The sequence below is a fragment of the Petaurus breviceps genome, unplaced genomic scaffold (genome assembly GCF_028583685.1).
Source record: "Petaurus breviceps papuanus isolate PSGF00001 unplaced genomic scaffold, PetGlider_PUasm1.0 190, whole genome shotgun sequence".
NCBI lineage: Eukaryota > Metazoa > Chordata > Mammalia > Diprotodontia > Petauridae > Petaurus > Petaurus breviceps.
Window position 1 is genome coordinate 6,062,226 of NW_027185810.1, and position 17,229 is coordinate 6,079,454.

Here is a 17,229-nt window from a genome sequence, read left to right on the forward strand (position 1 = left end):
AAAAAGATGGACGGATGAACAGAGACAAAGACAGAAAAACAGATCCTACCTCTTCCTCATCAGGAAGTTTAGACACAAAGCGTGTTCTTTCTCGTCGCATCTTGCCACCACCACCTACTCCTGAAGAAAGCCCATTGGTGGCAGGTGTACTGAATTTTGGGTATGAAAAACCACTATCGGAAAAAAAAAAATTTAAGAAACTAAGTCATAACTAACTTACTTATAAATTTTATACCATGATAAGCCATCAGTACTAAAGAGTAATAATAAAAAATGAAGTTATCCATTTTTTAACTATATTGGTTAAAAAAAGATATATATCTCATAGCACTAACTGCTTTTTTACTAAAGAAGTCAAATTTTCATCAGTGTAACAATGAATTATTTTCTTCAATGTGTGATAAAAACAAAACAGCATCCTATTTGTATCTTTTATTAAAGGAACTATTTTTTTAATCTATAAAAGGTTATCTGTCTCTGTACTGTTATTTGGGACATATTAAAACAAAGACGATTTTTTATTTCTTTTCAAAGGCCACAATTTTACATGAATTAAGCAAAAGACTTGATAAATTAAATAAGTTGGATATATTTAATGAAATTTGGGGTGATTTTACCTTTCATGTTGCTCTGCTTTTTGCCCCGGAGATAGATTTTTCTCATGCCCAATCTGTAAGAAAATATATTTTAGTTATGAACTGGTTTATATTTCGCTTTCATTTGGAAAGCTACTCTTTACTTCTGTACCTTATTTTAATAGGTAATTATGTTTAACAGTTATGAGAATATTGTTCTTAATAATTGCTAAGAACTAAGGATATGTCAAGATGCATAAAAAGAGCATTTAAATTTACTTCTATATCAAATTTAGAAAGTAAAAAATTACTTAGGGGGTGGCCAGGTAGCACAGCGAGTAAGAGCACCGGCTCCAGTGTTGAGATGACCTGGAGATCGAATCCCGGGCTCAGACACTCAGCACCACACCCAGAAATAACTGGCCGTGTAACCTTGAGCAAGTTACTTAACCCCGATTGCTTAAAAAAAAAAAAATTACTTAGTATGGTCTAAATTCTGTTGTTAGCTACCAGAAGACTTAAAACTAAATTCCTTTAATTATTTCCTTGCTAACTAAAAATAAAACCATTGTCAGAAGCAAGTTTAGGGAGACAGCTACCGTGTACAAAGTTGGTATTCTGGCAAAATAAGAAAGCCTATCTTCTAACTCCTCTTCATAGCAGGAAATCAATATTTTTTAGTACACTGAATAATTCAATGTGTGATTTCAAATATTATAGTTTCTCGGATGACATAACACTACTTAAAGGATCAGAGAATACTAATAAATTATTTTAATTAAGAAGTTTTATGGTCATTATTTCACCTCTTTTATTGTGCAGCCTGAATATATGGATATATATAAGTAAATGTTCAAAACTATTTATGTTAAGTAGGAAGCAAGTACATTTGAAAGGATGGCCCAACATGAAGATACCCCACAATGACAAGCTATAGTTAAAAAAAAAATCATTGATTTAGTTCTTTGTCTAAAAGACAAGTAAGTGTAAAAAAGTGTACAGAGCAATGCATTTGGAAGCTGCAGATCTGGGTCAGACCCAAGCTCTGCTACATCTGTTGTACTTCTCAATTTCCTTATGTACATAAGGAAGGGAATAGGTTAGATGAACTATGATTCCTTATCTATGATCCTATGATTCTATATAAGCTGTATGCACTTAAAAAGATGGTTCTAATTAGAATAAAACAGATGTTAAAAATTTGTAGAAACCAAGTTTTAATACCATTTGTTATGTGGTATTAACCACTACCTGGTGATATACTATTAACTAAATTCTGCATCAAAGTATTCTTTCAATTAAGCAATTATTTAAGAATACCAGCATATATACAGAAATAAGAATTGTAGTATACAAAGGTAGTCATAGTTATCTGTTACATTTCATGGACCGAAAGTTTAGCTACAAGTATTATGAATCCACTACTAAAGATTTTTCATCAGTATGGTAACAAATATTCAAGAAGCCAATTGTGAAATATAGGGCCAAAACAAAAAAAAAGAGCTGGAATTGGGAACTTTATTTTCCTTAACCTGCTCAAACACCTGCTTTCTATTTCATTTGGGACAAATATTTCAAATGTTAAAAGTGACTACAATCATATTAAAAACTTTCAGAGGTGCCAATGTACATGTCCTTAACAGCTGCTTAAAGATGCCTTGAATTGGAGGAAGGCGTAAGGACCAGAGGGTAGCTACGTAGGACAATGGATAGAGTGTTAGGCCTGGAGTCAGGAAGACCTGAGTTCAAATTTGACCTCAGATACATACTGGCTGTGGGACTCTGGGCAAGTCACTTAACTCTGTTTGCCTCAGTTTTCTCATCTGTAAAATGATCTGGAAAAAGTAAATGGCAAAACTCTCCTGTATCTTTGCCAAGAAAACCCCAAATGAGATCTCAAAAAGTCCGACGTGATTGAAATGACTCAAAAACAACAGGGCTGGAGCTGTGATTTCTTTGGTATAAGGAACACCTGTGTGGGCAACTCCTTCTACCAATGGAGATCAGCGTCTAACAGTCTTAAGAGTTGCCTACAGCAGAGGACCTACCCAGCTTTAAATGTAACTGGGAAATAAATAACAAAATACAGAAAAATACAAGAGAAGATAAATTAATGTTTCTAAGTCAATATGCAGCCCAAAGATCCTTATATAAGATTTAGTGGCCCCCATTTCTATTTGAGTTTCACACCATGGGCTTAAAAATCTTAAGACTTTAAATGATTCGCTGGGGTCACTTAACTATTATGGGTCAGAGAGACAGTGACTTGAACCCAGGTTTTCCTAGTACCTTGAAATTATTAAATTAAAATTTTCATGTAATCCACAATTTCTGATTTGCGTTTAAAATTAGGATGAGAGTTAAGGAAACATGGTAGTATCTTAATGAGAACAATACAAAGCTATGCCTAATTTCAGTTTAAACAAGTATTAGGATCATAAGATTATAGATACACAATTGAAAGGGACCTTTAAAACCCTCTAAACTAACCCCTCATTTTTTACAGAAGAAAAAATAGAGCTTTATAAAGGTTATATAATCTGTTCAAAATCATGAAAATATTAAATGGCAGAGCTAAGATTCAAAGTCCAGTCTTCAGTCTTGAAATCCATTGTTCTTTCTATGGCACCATACTACTTACATTCCTATTCAATAAGTCCCTAAGAATGTGATTCCAAGAAAAAAGTCTTCCTATGAAGTGCTTAAACACCTTATTAATTCAACTATAAGTGTAATATATATTGATATTCACTTGAATAAAAAGGGAGTCAACTAAACAGCACAAATAGGTTAAATTATTAAAGATAGTCATAGCATATTTCTTGCTTATTTCACAGCATAACATTCCATTAGTACAGTATTTGCACTTATTATTATCTTTACAATAACTAAACACTCAAACTGCCCATAACAACAAAAATACTAGAGACAAGTAAAAATTCAGAGCAAACTTACATTGTGCTTTTTATCTATTCTCTGATTAGTCTTTCGTGCTTCAGCAGATGGAGTTAAAGATGGTTTAAAATACACTGACCGATTGGTTGCTATAGAAATTGGCTTTGGGGTCATGAGTCTTTGAACAGGAGGATAGTGGGGTTCCACCTTAAAAGGAAGCAGGAATCATAAGTATGACTCATATTTTCACTTATTTAGGATCAACTTTATCAGACTATCAGCATAGTATGATCTCTAAACATAGTTTATCATAGACACATATCAACAGTAAAGAATGCTGAAAAAGAAGATTGATAATCATAGTCAAGGTGGGTAATAATTCATAATCTGAAATTTAAGATTCTAATTGTGGGGCAACTGATACTTTTAAGTTTAATGACTCCCTTTCTATATACCCCAAACAGATGGAATTATAGTCAGGCTAACTAGATACACAGTCAAAATCATACTTCTAGGTCAATTAAAGAATGTTTTAAATTATCACAAATGGGTTTTAGTTTTTGTATGTTACACATGTCCAATTGACTTCTATTTCATCTATGCCCAGATTAATCGATATTCATTGTCCCTAAAACTTCAGAAGAGTCCCACATGCAAACTGGATAGTGAAAATAAACTTGAGGCAATCAATTTATCTAACTAAAAGAATTTCTCACTAGTAAATTCATACCATAAAATGACAATATAAAAAATACAAATATGACAATTATTTTAGCATACAGATTGTGGGAATGAGCTTTATCTAAAGTACACAAGAGTGCTATTAACACTCTTACTTCCAATACTAAAGGATAGAAAAAACACTGTGTTGATTTAAGATTACCACAGCCAACAACTTCCCCTGCTGTCCAAAGACTGCAATATTATGAATAGACTTCTTTCACTCAGCAACAGCTGTAAACAGCACTAGTTTTCAGGGTAACATCTTGGCAAAGTTCTCACCACAAGTGTGACTAACTCAATGAGGTCCTCTACACCAGAGATATCAAACCCACTGCCCATTGCACCCAAGAGCAGCCCAATCCCAAATGAGATTAAAATATCACTGGGAAATATTTAATAAAATAAATAAAAATACAAAAATTATAATGTTGATGTGTGGTTTTTAAAGTTACTATGTAGCCCATAGGAACTGTTTAGTGGACCCATTTCTATTCAAATTTGACACCATTGCTCTACACTACAGTTTACTCTTGAAATATTGAACTAAAAGAATGTAAAGGGAAACATCTTTAACCAGCAGATATTGTACCCACATAAAAATTTTATTGAGGGCAGTCCCCACATCGTGTCAAAATTTCATCATATTAATTATTTCATTATTTGTTCAATGAAGCAAGCGTGTCTTACTTCATTCAAGTAACTCTTGAGGTAAGTTCTAGATAGCTGCCAAAAACTTTTGAGGACCAACTCTTTCACAAGAAACTCTAAATTTTATTCCAGATGAAAGTTTGTAAAGATCATTTAGCACAACCTTCTCAATTGAAAGAAAAAAGGTGAGAGGGAAAAAAATTGCCTTTAATAGAAAAAAAATTAGATATTTTTTTAATGAAAAAAAATTGAGATTAATTTTCATAGAGGTAGTAGTATTTGAACCCAGCTCTTCTAACTCCAAATTTGATGTTCTTTTTCTTGTATCTCTCTACATAAGCAGTCAAGTCAGTTAATAAAATGTTTATTAAGGATGTGCCTGTATGCCAAGCATTATACTAAATGCTAGAAATAACCTATTAATTGGCACACAGTTTGTACTCACAAATTTAATTCAAATAAGTAGTAGCACCATGGGGAAGGAAGAAAGAGAGAATACATAATGTTGGCTTGTTCTCAAAAAAAAAAAAATACATCAGCATCATGATGGCATTGTCCAATTATCTTTGGGTGAAATGGTATAATTTTAAATTGTTCTGAAGAATTTCGAAAGCTGGTGGTCATTAACCTTGCCAATCAGTCCCTCCTAACTTATATAAGGTTTCTAACAGAGGGAATAAAGGTTTGTTGTTTTACTTTGATTGCCTAGCTTTCTAGGATTTACCTGTTTCATGATACTGTTCTACATAATTAACAGAATTTGACCCAATTTGTTATAGCGAACAATATCAAGGTATATGTCATATTCAATTTGTGGTTAAGTCAGCCTTATAAAAACAAATATGGAAGATAAGTTTCCAAAGGGGTATATAAAGTAATTTTTTACAGAAACCAAAGAAACTTATTACATGGCTAAAGTTCACAGGAATAGTTCTTACTCTGATTGAGGTATAAAGTTTACCAGACCTAATTACTGAAGTTTCCCAAATTTTGCTTGCTCCAATTTTCTTTCAAAAGAAAATAAAGCTCTCCCCTTCATACTTCCCAAACAAGTGCCAAAAGTAGTTATGAGAACCTGCTCTGCACAAACACTGCAACAAAGTCTATACATTTAAAAACTTTAAACTGAAGTATGTGGCTTAGCCTGTATGAAAAGTATTCTAGACATGCAATTCAACACTACAGGATGATTAAAATTTCTTCTTAGTATTCTAAGTAATAATGTATCAACTTCTTACACTCTAATTATGCATAGCTATTATCACTTGCCGCTGCTAAAAAAAAGTCTTACCTTTTTCCTTTTACCCTGAATATCTGTGAGGTCTAACACACTCCTATCCAGGGGCTGAAAAACAAGACACTATTAAGTATGGGAAATTCCTCTGAAATGTTTTTTTCTTGCTAATAAAAAAACAATAATTTTGAGCCAACTCAACTTACAGAAGATACTGGAGAAGAAATAGCAGATGGGATCCGTTTTGCATCCTGTTAAACAAAGTTGAAGACAATGTTTCCCCAAAAAGTTCAGATATTTTGATTAAAAAAAAAAATTATTGGGGCACACAGTGAATAGAGCACAGGCTCTGGAGTCAGGAAGACCTGAGTTCAAACCTGGCCTCAGACACTTGACACACTTACTAGCTGTGTGACCTTGGGTAAGTCACTTAACCCCAACTGCCTTGTTCTTCGCCCTGAAAAAACAACAACAAAAACAACTTGCATTTGAATAGAAGAGAAATTATTTACCGCTAGAGGGCTTGACATCTTCTCCAAAGACTGTAATATTCGCCGGGCTGTTGAACTAGTTACTCCATAGGATTGTGAATTAACTTGCTTGGCTTTCATCTGTCTTCTGACTGGTGCCTGTAAAGAAAATCCTGTATCACTTGTTGGAATGCAAACTTCAGAGTACATATTTTATGAAAAGTAGATGGTTAAAACTACTTATAGAGTTGAAATGTCCCCAAAGTAAAATAAGGACTCAAAAAAAAAAAAAGGTTTTTATATGCCCTCACATACACACAAGCTCTTACTAAGTGCCAGGTACTGTGTGATAAGCACAAGGAGTACCCCCCCCCCCAAAAGAGGCAAACAAACCTTGGTCCTTGTCCTTAAGAGAAGCTCACGTTTAAATGGGAAGACAATATACCAATGTAAGTGTCTATGTCTATACATATACATTTATGTGTATGTATTTAGGTACAAAATATATAGAACAGATGGAAGATAATCTCATAGGAAAAGAACCAGCAAGTGGGGTGAGAGAGGGAAAAATCTCCTGTAGAAGTTAAGTTTGAGCTGAGTCTTGAAGGAATCCAGGGCGGGGAGGTAAGGAGGGAAAGCATGCCAGGTACAGGTAACTGCCAGTTAGAGAGCAAGGAGCTGAGAGATGGAGTATCAAGTATAAGGAAAGGTAAGAAGGCCGGTGTGACTGGATCATAACGTAGAAGAATAAAGTATAAATTATTCTACATTTCGTCCTGGAGATAATAAGGAATTACTGAAATTTGTTGAATTAGAAAAGTAATTTAATCACTATGGTTTAGAAAAAAATTTACTTTGATAAATGAGTGGCAGACAGATAAGAGTGGGAAGAGACTTAAAAGAGAAACCAACCAAAAAGAGGATTGCAATAGACAGGCATCCAAGTTGATGAAAGCCTGCACCAGGATACACATAGGAAAGATGCTGCAGAAACAAGAAGACTTGGTAACACACAGAATATCACAGCATGGAATAATATATTAGCACAGTATACTGCAAATCTAGGATACTAAGCACTGTGCACTAATTAGAATATTCTGGGGTCTTAATATTTTCTGACACTCCATGGAGTTATTTATATATTTTTAGGGTTACACACACACACACACACTATTTATATCTATATGCCTTTTCCTATGAATTATTTTTCCTATAACTTAATTCAGGTACAAGAACAATTTAAAGAAAACTGCACTGTTACACCAAATATGAAGTTCTGGGCTAGTTAATTTTCTAGTTACAATGAAATTCCAATATAGACAAATTAAGAAATCTTTAGTATCTAATGGAACCTGACTGATAAAGCTTTAAAAACTACCATCATGTGAAATACTCTGTTGGCACCATAAGTTTTAGCATATCAAATGAGTTCCTACAATTATAATAAAAAATAAGGTCAATAAAGACATTTAAATATCATTATAGCAGGGAAGTGATGGTAGGTATTCAAAATGTATACAAAGTACAAGCTCTGGCAAGTTCTATCAAGCTGGAAAGGCTTTACAAATGACCTAGTAATGGGCTGGGCAAGGACTCAACTAAATTTAGAGAAGCTCCTCAGTAATAAGATTACTTTGAGAAACTCTCAAAGAACTATGTAGTTTAGAGGGGATGCAAACTGTGTTACAGAAGTAACACATGCACACAATGAAATCCAAGACCTTTGGAACACTGAGGTTGTTTTTATGTATATTTTCTTTATATAAAGACTTCTTGCATTACAGTTTGGGAAATAAACATTAAAAGAATTGAAACAAAAAAAAATAAAAATAAAAGAACTGAAACACCTGGCCTCAACAGACCACAAGAAATCCTGCTGGGTTTATAAATTCTAATGATCACTTCTGTACAAGTGTGGATTACATTCCAATAGTCATGTTGCTACCATAAAAACAACACAGCTTAGCTGACCCTGTTCTTCTCTATTCAGTAATGAGTAACAACATTAAAGCAGACAATGTAAACATAGCCCATTCTTAAATAATTTACAAACAGCTCACAGAAACATTTTTTAAAAGTCATAATTACTTTTAAAAAGAATTATTTTTCTAACCAGATATCATGCATTCATCAGCTTATTTGTGGGTTTTGCCAATGTGAAAATTTTAATATCTACAATCTCAAAAGTAGTTTCTTCAATTATTATGAAGAATTTATTTTGATTCTATGATCATATGATCTATGATAGATGCTTGGAGATAACAAGTTTAAAAAAAATAAAAGACAACATTATTCTGTCCTCACTGTACTGTTAAAACAACAAGATTAACTTGTTAATAATTTGTTAACAATATTCTAGTCTTAAACATTTATATATTTCATTAACACATGTTGACTTCTTAAAATGCAAAGGTATACAAAAATAAAATTTGCTACTAGTGTATAAGCTTTGTAAAAATTCAGTGGACAACTACAGAACTTATAGGCTTCATCTAAGTGATGTTAAAAAAACAAACAAACAACAATGGATCTAGAGGCAAAGTACTAGGGTTCGAATCCTTGTTTTCCCACTTACAAATTATATAATCTTGCCTTTAACATTTCTGGTTCAGTTTCTCCCTCTGTAAAAAAAAAAAAGGGAGAAGGGCCTGGTAACTGCTAAAGATTTAGGAACTAAGAGCAGCTATGTGGCGCAATGAATAGAGCACCGGCCCTAGAGTCAGGAGGACCTGAGTTCAAATCCAGCCTCAGACACTTAACACAAAAACTAGCCATGTGACCTTGGGCAAGTCACTTAACCTGAACTGCCCTCCAAAAAGCACACAAAAAGATTTAGGAACTAGATCTAATCAGAGAACAGTAATTAATTCTATATAAAAAAAAATTTAAAGAGTAAATTAGCAAATACCCTTTTTTGCTTTGATTCTGAAATCTTCCAATCACTATCTATAAACTATTTTTATGTTTAAAAAATAAATCTGTAGACAGAAAATAAATTTTCTAATTCAAAAATTCAAAGAAATGTTAAAAGGTAAAATCAAAATGATGATGCATGTAGTTTAATTATGTTGATCAAACTATTTTCAAAAATAATAATAGAGGGAGGAAGTGGTTCAAACACAAGCAATGAGTTACTACAAAAAAAAATCCACAAAAAGGTCATGTAAAACCTGTTATCTTTCACATTAAATGTCTTTTCTGAATCACAGATGAAGCATTAAAGAAAAATAGTCACTTCTGATTTATCCTTTGAGATTTCTTAAAAACAAATTACCACAAAGTCTTTTTTCAAATCACAAGCCATTACTTTTTTTTTTTTACCTGATAAGGTGTACTTCGTATTTTAGACTGTCTAACAGCTGCTGCTGCACCACCGTAAGTTGTTTTACCAGGGTAAAAAGGAGAATCCCCAAGCTGGCTTGTTTTAAGGACTGAAGAATTTCCAAGTGACTGCAGTGAAAAATAATGACAGACCATAAGCAAGAGCCACAAAACTAGCGTGATTAAATACATATTATTTGGGACTCACAGGGGAAAGTGTTCCAAAGGCAGACAAGTTGAATGCTGGTTTCTTTGAGCTGGTGGCAGTATGCTGTGAGAGTGAATGAGAACGTTCAGCTTCGGGGGACCACAGAGGTGGCCCTGAAGTGTTCTTTGAAACAGCTATATCTGAAAAGTAAAAAAAAACATACTTATGAATATATGCTCATTTCTTCCCTGCCTACACTGCTTTGGGACTTTCTCCACCATGGCCCAAGAATCTCATTACTAGGATGACTCCATTATCCTTTAAGATATCATCAACACTGGTCCACCACCTTATCTAAGTTTCTCCAATCAGAGGGTGGGGCCATGAACTCCAAACCTCCATTTAAGGAGAAAGCTCAGTTTAGATGGTTACTAGACTATACCATTTAAATGGGAAGCAACATGATAAAAAGAAAAAGCACTCACTCTAGAGTCAAGAGAAGCTAAGTTGAAATTCTATTTTTGATATTACTTGTACAACCTTGAGTGAGTTACCTAACCTCTCTGTGCCTCAGTTTCCAGATTTATAAAATGAGAAGGTTAGACTAGATGGCCTCTGGGGTCCTTTCCTGGTCTAAATCTTTGATTCCTATGAAATCTACTACAGTACTTACAGCAAAAGATTACCTTTATCAGAAGCTCTTGAAGAAAAGCCACTGGTAGTTGAGATGTTATCATCATCATGCTGAGAGGTAGAATCTTTAATTTCTTTTACAAATGAGAACCCAGAACTACCAATTGGGAATGTCGAGGATGTAGATGGCTGACAATGTAATGTTGGGGATTCCAACATGGAGAAATTCAAGTGACTCCGATGAAGAGAAGGCCTTGTTAAAACATCCGGATAATTTAAAGCAGATCTACTTGTTGAAGGTCCTTAAAGGGAAACCATCAATATAATGAATATGCAATATGACAAAAACACGATCATATACTAATATATGTCATATATTATCAGATGGTACCTACAGGACTAATTTTTGAACACTTCAAGTTACTCAAATTTCATCTCTGCCTTATTGGTTTGAGATTCCAATCAACTATGAATGTCTTTTCCTACATTCATTCAACCAATATTGGTTATTTATTATGTATAATCCAGTTCAACATATATTTGTTTAGTGCCTATTACATACTGTGCTGTGTTTTAGGAATAGAGAGACAAAAAATACATTTTACTAGATGGGGGTGAAAAGGACAGGACATAGAACACAATGACACAACAGGTACAAAGATAACAATGCAAACTATATATAGAGTAACAGAGGACACTAGTAACTATTGGAGGTTAGGAGGGAATCAATAAAAACAGATCCTTCAGTATAGCTAGGAACAAGAGGCCTCAAGGTGAAAAAAAGCATCACTAGAATGAGGGATATCCCATGTAAAGGCACAGAGGAGGGAAATAACAGCAGACATGTCATTTGGTTAATATGAGGAATGCATAAAAATATTATAAAAAATATATCTGAAAAGATGTACTGGAGCAGATTGTAAAGTGTATTTGATCTTAAAAGAAACAGAAAGTTATTAAGGTTTTATGAACAGAAAGAAATGGTCAGGGCAGAGCCAAGATAGTGGCATAGAAGCAGGAAAACTCCGTGAGCTCCTCCCATAACCATCTCAAATACCTATAAAATATGACTCTAAACAAATTTTATAGTTGCAGAACCCACAAAGCGACAGAGAGAAACAACTCTCCTGCTGAAGGCAGCCAGGTAGGCAGGGTCCATGCCAGCACGCTGGGAGCCCAGCCCCAGCTGAGACTATGGATTTTAGTCTCAGGGCAGCCGGACCAGCAGAAGCTGGAGAGGACTTCAGGAGAATGGATCACCAGCAGCTGTGGCAGTTTCCAGAAATATCAACCCATAAATATCGCAGAAAAAGTAAAAGGTCAGTGTAAAACTCTGTTAGAACTGGGGGGAATGAAGGCATGGTCTGGCCTCTGCCCCTGGAGCGAGAAGAGGCGGAAGCTCGGCAACCCTGCAGCCGCCTCCACATGGCTACTTCAGAGCTGCCGGTCTGCAGATCGAAGTGGGGCCAAGTGACCTTTCAGAGGATAATGGCACTTGCTTTAACCTTCCTGGATCTGGATCACAGACTTGGGTAGTGGTCCTAAGGTGTGTGACTAGTGAGCCAGTCAGAGCATGTGGGGGCAGTATGATGGTGCCCTCCTAATAGCTCTGGCAGCTGGAAAAACCCTAGTGATTTGGGACAAAGTTCTCCCCTCTGGAAGCAGAGCTTTACTGTGGCAAAGAGCTCAAAAGTCAAGTAATTGAGTGGCAACATGAGCAATCAAAGGAAGCAAAACAAGCACAGCAATTCAATTTTAGATTCCTTTTTTGGGGACAAAAAGGATCAAAGCATGGAACGGCAGGAAGACAACAAAGTCAGAACTTCTGCACCAAAGGCATCCAAAAAAATCTGAACTGGTTACAGGCCATAGAGGCGCTCAAGAAGGATTTTGAAAATCAAGTAAGAGAAATGGAAGAAAAATTGGTAAGAGAAATGAGAATGATGCAAGAAAATCATGAAAAGAGAGTCAACAACCTGACTGAAAAAAATAACACCTTAAAAAATAGATTAACTCAAATGACGAAGCCCAAAAAGCGAATGAGGAGAATGCCTTAAAAACCCAAATTTGCCAGATGGAAAAAGAATCTCAAAAGCTCAATGGGGAGAATCATTGCTTCAGAATTAGATTGGAGCAAATAGAAGCTAGTGACTTTATGAGAAATCAAGATACTATTAAACAGATGCAAACAAATGAAAAAATAGAAGGTGATGTGAAATATCTCACCGGAAAAAACACTGACCTGGAAAATAGAACCATGAGAAAGAATTTAAAAATTATTGGACTACCTGAAAGCCATGATCAAAAAAAAAAAGAATCTAGATATCATCCTTCAAGAAATTCTCAAGGAAAATTACCCTGATATTTTAGAACCAGAGGACAAAATAGAAATTGAAAGAATCCACCCATCACCTCTTGAAAAAGATCCCCAAAAGAAAACACCTAGGAATATCAGAGTCAGGTTCTAGAGTTCCCAGATCAAGGAGAAAATATTACAAGCAGCCAAGAAGAAACAATTTGAATATTGTGGAAACACAATCAGGATAACACAGGCTCTAGCAGCTTCTACACTGAGGGATTGAAGGGCTTGGAATATGATATTCCAGAGGTCAAAGGAGCTGGGATTAAAACCAAGAATCACCTACCCAGCAAAACTGAGTATCATGTTTCAGGGGAAAATATGGCCATTCATTGAAACAGAGGATCTTCACGCATTCTTGATGAAAAAAACAGAATTGAATGGAAAGCTTGATATTCAAATACAAGGAAGCAAGAGAAGCATGAGAAGGTAAACAGGGAAAAGAAATCATAAGGAACTTATCAAAGTTGAACTACTTACATGCCTATGTGGAAAAATTATAATTGTAACATGAAACTTCTCAGTATGAGGAGAGTTGAAGGGAATATAAGTGTATATAAATATATATATATGTATACACACATATATATGTCTATATAGGAGGGTATATGTGTATATGAATACATATGTGAGTGTGTATATATGTGTACAGGTATACAAAGACAGGGCACAGCATCAATTGAATAGGAAGGAATGATATTTAAAAGGTAAAATTCAGGGGTGAGAGAGGAATATAATGAGAGGAGATGGGGAGGGACAGAATGGGGTAAATTATCTCATATAGAAGAGGTAACGGATAACTGTTACAATGGAGGAGAAGAACAGGAAGACAAAAGAGAATGAGTGAACCTTACTGTCATGGAATTTGGCTTAGGGAGGGAATGACATACATACCAAAATGGGTATCTTGCCCCACAGGAGAGTAGGGAGTAAGGGGATGAGAGGGGGAATGATGGAGGGAAGGGGGCAGGTTGGGGGGGGGGGAGGGTAGTGAGAATTACACACTTTTGAAAAGGGACAGGGTCAAAGTAGAGAATAGAACAAATGGAGGGTGAGATAGGATGGAGGGAAATATGGTCAGTCTTTCACAATATATTCACTATGGCAATGTTTTACATAACTACACATGTACAACCTATATTGAATCGCTTATCTTCCCAGTAATTACTGGGTGGGTGATGAGGGAGGAAGGGAAACCATCTGGAATTCAAAGTTTTAAAATCAAATGTTTTAAGAAAATTATTATTAATATTTTTTACATGCAACTGGGAAATAAAGATATACAGGCACTGGGGTATGGAGATCATCTTGCCCTACCAGAAAGTTGGAGCGGGGCTGGAAGGATATAACAGAGAACAGATTAGGGCAAGGGGTATACAGTAAGATCACTGTTTTGGGGTGGTGGGTAGGGGAAAGATTGTGAGAAAACTTGTAACTCAAAATCTTGTGGAAATGAAGAATGTAAACTAAAAATAAACATAAAATGCAATTTAAAAGAAAAAAAATAATGCTTTTTAAAAATCTACAAAGGTACGAGATCTTTTAATAAAAAAGGAATGGTCAGACTTGTACATTAGGAATATCACTTTGACAAAATGTGTGGAGGATGAAGAGTGGAGAGACTTGAGACAGAGAGACTATTACAGTAGTCTAGGTAAGAGGTAATAAAGAATTATACTACAGTAGTGGCCATATGAGCAGACAGAAAGGGATAAGGGCAAGAAGAAGAATAGTGGAAGAAGTAACAATAATTGACAACTGACTACATATGGAAGAGGGAAGAGTTGAGGATGATTCTAAAATTACACACCTTAAGGAAGAATGGTGGTGCTTCAAAAGAAATAGGTAATGGGGTGGCTAGGTGGTGCAGTGAGTAAGAGCACCGGCCCTGGAGTTGGGAGGACCAGGGATCGATTCTGGCCTCAGATACTTAACACCCACACAAAATAACTGGCTGTGTAACCTTGGGCAAGTTACTTAACCCCAAATGCTTAAAAAAAAAATAGGAAATTAGGTGAGAAAGATCAGTTTCGGGAAAAATATAATAAACTTGGTTTTAGTTGGACATACTGAGTTTAAGACAATTATAAGATAACCATCGTGTGTGTGTGTGTGTATTTGTGTGTTTTGGGGGGGCTGAAAGTAGCGTAAGAGACCATCTAGTTTAACCCTCACATTTTGCATATGGGATCATGAATGGCTGAAGAAATTAAGTGACTTGCCTGTATTCACAAAACTACTAAAAGTCAAAGCCAGAACCTGATTTCACATCTTCAATGCTCCAAGTTCATTGCTCTCTATATCAAACTGCCTCTCTAAGCCATGCTACCTGTTACTTTGAATTAATTTGAGGGTCTATCCACAATCATATAGTCAGCAAGAAACTAATAGTAATATAAACTGAAGGAAATACTTTGAGACTATCTATGTATGTCTCTACCTTTTCCCTCTCAAGTTCCAGGTTCTGTGAGTATGTATAAGAATCATCCACTTACAAATAACTGAACCCACAGGACCTCTAAGGAGACCACAGAGAAAGAGTACAAAGAAAACAAAGCCCTGGGCAATATCCAATTTAACTCATGGATAAATAAAGCAGGTGAGGAAAGAAGTCAAGGCTAAAAGGCAAGATAAGAACTAGAAAATAGCAATGTTGGGGCAGCTAGGTGGCTCAGTGAAGAGCACCGGCCCTGGAGTCAGGAGGACCTGAGTTCAAATCCAGCTTCAAGACATGTAACACTTACTAGCAGTGTGACCTTGGGCAAGTCATTTAATCCCAACTGTCCTGCCTCTCCCCTCCAAAAAGCAAAAAAAAAAAAAAAAAAAAAATGTCAGAAAAATCAGAGATAACAATATCTAGAAGAAAGGAGTGATCAACAATGTAAAACGTTAGGAATAAATGCTAGAAAAGAGTCAACTGATTTAGCAAATTAAGAGACTGTCCAATCAAGGATGCCAGATTGCAAAGTGGTAAGAACTGAAGTGGAGGTGAGAAACTGGATGCAATAAGTTTAAAGGGCATTTTCTAGGTGTTTGGCTATGAAGGGGAGGAGATATACACTTAAAAGAGAAGAAGGGATAGCATAAGTGATTTGAGAGAACAAAATACAAAGGCCTGTGCTTGGTGAAGGAGATACAAAAATAGACAAAATCCCTGCTCATAAGCAATTTATAATCATAGGAGAGATAAGATATACTTGAGTACCTATAATACAAAAATAGACATAGGAGATGTATAGGAGGGATTAAAGCAAAATGATATGAGGTAATAAAGAGAAATTGCTTCTGGCTATCAGAGGGAAGAAAATCAGGGATAGCTTGATGAAGTGATATCACAGTTGTTTTCCAATTCAAAATATTTTAAATAATGATAAAATGCTTATATTTGCTTCAACAAGCAACTTAATGATATTCTGCCACTGTGTGAAAGACAATCTTTGTGAAAGAATTCATACTGTCAGAGAGGGAATACAACATGATAAGAAGTCATATTCATGTAACACTTTATAGTTTGAAAAACACATTCTTTATAATCTTGTGAAAAGTATTTATTGGCCCAATTTTACAGATAAAGAAAACTGAGGCTTTGAAGGATTAAATTACTTGTCTACACAGAGAAATTATTACATATCAGAAGTTCTGGGTCCTGGCTTCAAGGCCAGCATTTTAGCCACTACCTCTCAACATGGCCAGGTACACAAATAAATATAATACAAGGAAGAATGAGTAAGAGCAAAGGAGGAACCCAGGCAACATGCTATAAGAAATGTTAAGAAGGAAGAGCTCACTTTTAACTGAGAAGACAAATCAGGAACAACTATGTGGAGGTACAGCACCTGAGGAAATGTTCAAAACTTCATCTCAGAGCTTTCATCCCATATTTCCAACTGCTAGATAACTCCACCTATATATCCCCTTCATATTACCAGAGGTTCAACACTTACAAAACTGAACTTGTAATACCCTCATCCCTAACATCTTTATTTTTATTGACAGCACCATCATTCTCTCAGTAACCTGAGTCATCTTTGCCTCTCCCTTCTTTCTTAGCCCACATATCCAGTTGTTTCCCAAATGCTAAAGATTCGACCTCTACAATAGTCCTCAATATGACCATTCCTTTCCATTCCCATTTCCTGACTAAAATGGTATAATAATTAAAAAGTATTGGATATGGATTTTGAAAGTGAAGGGGCAATCGGTAGAGTCAAGATGAGCCAGAA

General features: G+C 35.3%; 1 protein-coding gene across 1 annotated transcript in view; it reads right to left on the reverse strand.

Annotated features, from left to right (window-relative positions):
* NUP153 (nucleoporin 153) overlaps positions 1–17,229 on the reverse strand; it is an 86,544-nt gene that overhangs the window by 41,285 nt on the left and 28,030 nt on the right. The window contains exons 3-11 of the mRNA XM_069092469.1: positions 10,701–10,949; positions 10,075–10,214; positions 9,867–9,995; positions 6,588–6,704; positions 6,282–6,326; positions 6,133–6,186; positions 3,531–3,677; positions 618–670; positions 50–173 (exon numbers count right to left, since the gene is read on the reverse strand). Coding sequence (XP_068948570.1) covers positions 50–173; positions 618–670; positions 3,531–3,677; positions 6,133–6,186; positions 6,282–6,326; positions 6,588–6,704; positions 9,867–9,995; positions 10,075–10,214; positions 10,701–10,949 — 1,058 coding nt within the window. The remainder of the gene's footprint in view (positions 1–49; positions 174–617; positions 671–3,530; positions 3,678–6,132; positions 6,187–6,281; positions 6,327–6,587; positions 6,705–9,866; positions 9,996–10,074; positions 10,215–10,700; positions 10,950–17,229) is intronic.